Source organism: Glycine max, chromosome 14 (assembly GCF_000004515.6).
Source record: "Glycine max cultivar Williams 82 chromosome 14, Glycine_max_v4.0, whole genome shotgun sequence".
In the NCBI taxonomy this organism is placed as follows: domain Eukaryota; kingdom Viridiplantae; phylum Streptophyta; class Magnoliopsida; order Fabales; family Fabaceae; genus Glycine; species Glycine max.
Window position 1 is genome coordinate 10242005 of NC_038250.2, and position 3118 is coordinate 10245122.

Consider the following 3118-nt stretch of genomic DNA (forward strand, 5'->3'; position numbering starts at 1 on the left):
AATAAATTAATGTTACTAGTAGAAACTCAACATCAATTTTTTAAAAAACTGATATTACTAGCATAATGTCAACATCGATTTTTTAAAATCCGTAGTTGTTAGTTAATAGTTAACATCCATTTTTTTGAAAAACCGATGTTATTAGTTAATAATTAACATTTGTTTTTTTTTCTAAACCGATGTTGTTAGTTAATAGTTAACATCCATTTTCAAAAAATTTATTTTGTAGAATACATGAACAACATCGGTTTTATTGAGGTTTTTATAATAAACTATGGTGCCCAAACCCTCAACATTGCAACCTTACTCCCTTACTCACTCTCACGGCACTTCCACTCCTCGGTCTCACTCTCGCTCTTGTTCTTGGTGTCAATCTTGCTCTTGCTCTCACTCGCATCTCTCTACAGCGGAGAAGATACATGCCGCAACCATTGTGCCTATCTATCATCATTTCATTTCATTAGCAAATCTCTCAAACTTTCTCTCAAGATCTGAAATCACTTTGATGGAGCAAAGTAAAGAGGTTGGTTTTGATTTCTCTCTCTTACTAAACGTGTTTGTTTTCCCCTAAGACGATGTTGTGTGTTTGGCGGCTAAGAAAGACAAGGAAAAAATAATAATAATCGAACAGAATTGAACAAATGATTCTAGTGTTTGCTCAGAATCGATGTTTCTATGTGTTTGGTTTGGTTTCAATTCCGCTCTTAGAGTATCGCAAGCTTCGACCTGGAAATCTTAGTAGCATGCGCGCATAGCTTCCTCTTATTTTTGGTTTTTGTTGTTGAAAGCATATGCGTACTTTGAATTTAGTTGTATTCATCAAATTTTTGTTCGTGTTGTTGGAATTTTTGTTGTACTTCATGAATAGAAGCGTCTAAGGCTCTTTCATTTCAAGCTCTGTTTTTTATAAGGCTCTGTTTGTTGTACTGCATGTCGTGTTATTTGTCTTTCATTTAATTAATTGATTTGTTTTGTGTTTTAAGTTTGATATGATGATATCAGTGTTGCAGTAGAACAAATAATCGTGAATTCCTTTCTAGAGCTAACAAATGATTAAATGGTAGAGGACTAGGATTTTTTTTTAATTTCTATGGCAGCCATGAATACTTATTTGTTATGTTGTTTCTCTTTACTTTTCTCTTGTATGAATATTGTTATGAAGATGGATCAACAATAGTTAGTTAGCTAAGCTCTAGTCTTGTAACTGAAATCTTTTGTAAACCTATTAGTTGTGTGATACCCATATTTGTAACTAGAATTGGTGTATATAAGTCTCAGCTCATGTAATTCTTGTAGGACATATTCTTTAGATTCATTGTGATCAAATAAAAAAAAAACTATGAGTGCAAGTGAGGAGAGGCTATTGTAAACTTCCCTAGAAATCTTGCTGCTGTATGTTTTGCAGTTGTGATCAAGTAATGAAGAAAGAATCGGCTATAGTGTGGATGTAGGGGTCTCAAATTGCCCTGAACCACGATAATTTTCTTGTTGTTTTGCCCTTTCTTTAGCACCTTTGTTCTTAGCATTCTTGCTGTGTGCTCCTGCATATCACCATATCTGCAGTAATATCATCGCAGCATTATAACAAATATAATGAAGTTTTTTTCTATCTTGTAATTTCTTCAAATGAACTGTAAAGAAATTATTATTGAAGATGTTATTAACTAGAGGGTATGGTGAAGTTCATAAACTTTGCTTGCACATTGGCATTTGCAGATGCTTGTAATGGTTCTTCTTGATTGGAGTAAAACTTTTTCAATAATTAGTGATTAGGTTTCTGAAACTTTACTATGCAGTCTAACTAATTTTTTATTCATTTCATTATGGGAACAAACAACTTATCTTATTATTTACATGATTACTGTAAGTACTATATGAGAAATGATAGTTTTGTTATGGTGAATAATAGTTGTCTAACCTATAAATGTTTTCACTGTAGAAAAATACAACTTGGTTATTAGTGCCACAGTTTAGGGACTGGGATCAAAAGGGACAAGTGCCAGACTACTCTTTTGATTTCTCTAAAATTCGGGAAATGAGGAAGCAAAACAATACAAATATTTCAAGGGCAAGTCTTGGTAATGAAGAAAAGCTCATGGCTTCTTCTACCACTAGCAATACAAGCACTATCCACAGTGATGACCACCAGCACCCGTACTACCACCAAACCAACTCTCCAACTATAAGATCACTATCATTCTTATTTTATTAGCTACTATTTGTTGGTAGTATAATGGAAAATCGGGAATAGTAATTCAAATTGATTCCTACAATAATTAATAGAGGAGGGGGCATTATAGGAATAGTAATTTTGATTAATTCCTACAATAATTAAGTGGATGAGAAAATGACTATGTCATGCATCTTTTACTTAATTGGCGCAGTATGCATTTTTGCAATAACTGATTGTTTCAAACAACACTAATCACATGTTTTTTTCCACTAAGCAAAGGCTTTGAATGGAAATAACTTTTAATTATCATAAGTTGATAGTGAGAACTCCAAATCAATTAAGGGATTGAGTGGAATTTTAATAGTTGGGGAGGTAAGCACTCGAGGATCTTAACAAGCCACGATACAAAAACTTTGATGAACTATGTCTTTGTTGTTACTATGTTGTTGGGACAGTTGGTATAATGAGTGTTCCAATCATGAGCATTTCACCAAATTCATAAGCCACAACAAAGAGTGTATACAATGTTGCCTTGGCCCTAGGAATTGCAAATAAGCTAACCAACATACTCAAAGATGTTGGAGAGGAGTAAGTCCATATCTATTGAGTATTTATGTTTATTTGAGTCTTCAAAAATATTAGGAACAAAATACTTGTAGAATGTGAAGTTTACTTCTCCCATTATCACCATTGTGGCCTTATGCATTAGAGTATTAGACCATTACAAGTCAATATCGAACTCGGTTCCTAGAGATTATGAGATGCATATCACCTCATTGAGACACAGGATATCCAAACTGTATCGTCTCACCAAAAAGGAAAAGCTTGAGTGAGATTCATATAAAATGTTGTATTTTATTATTTTATATTATTGTGCAAGCTCAGCGAATCTGTCTGTTAACTCTTGTTCTAGACTTGTCAAAAGTTGTACATGATTTTTTTTAT

The 3118-nt window shown here is 33.2% G+C and overlaps 1 protein-coding gene across 1 annotated transcript; it reads left to right on the plus strand.

Annotated features, from left to right (window-relative positions):
• Positions 1 to 493: 493 nt before the first annotated feature.
• Positions 494 to 2212, plus strand: LOC112999324 (uncharacterized). Its single transcript, XM_026125362.1, has 2 exons — positions 494 to 523; positions 1940 to 2212. The coding sequence occupies exons 1-2, from the start codon at positions 506 to 508 to the stop codon at positions 2210 to 2212; spliced, it is 291 nt and encodes a 96-aa protein (XP_025981147.1). The 5' UTR covers positions 494 to 505.
• The last annotated feature ends 906 nt before the right edge of the window (positions 2213 to 3118 follow it).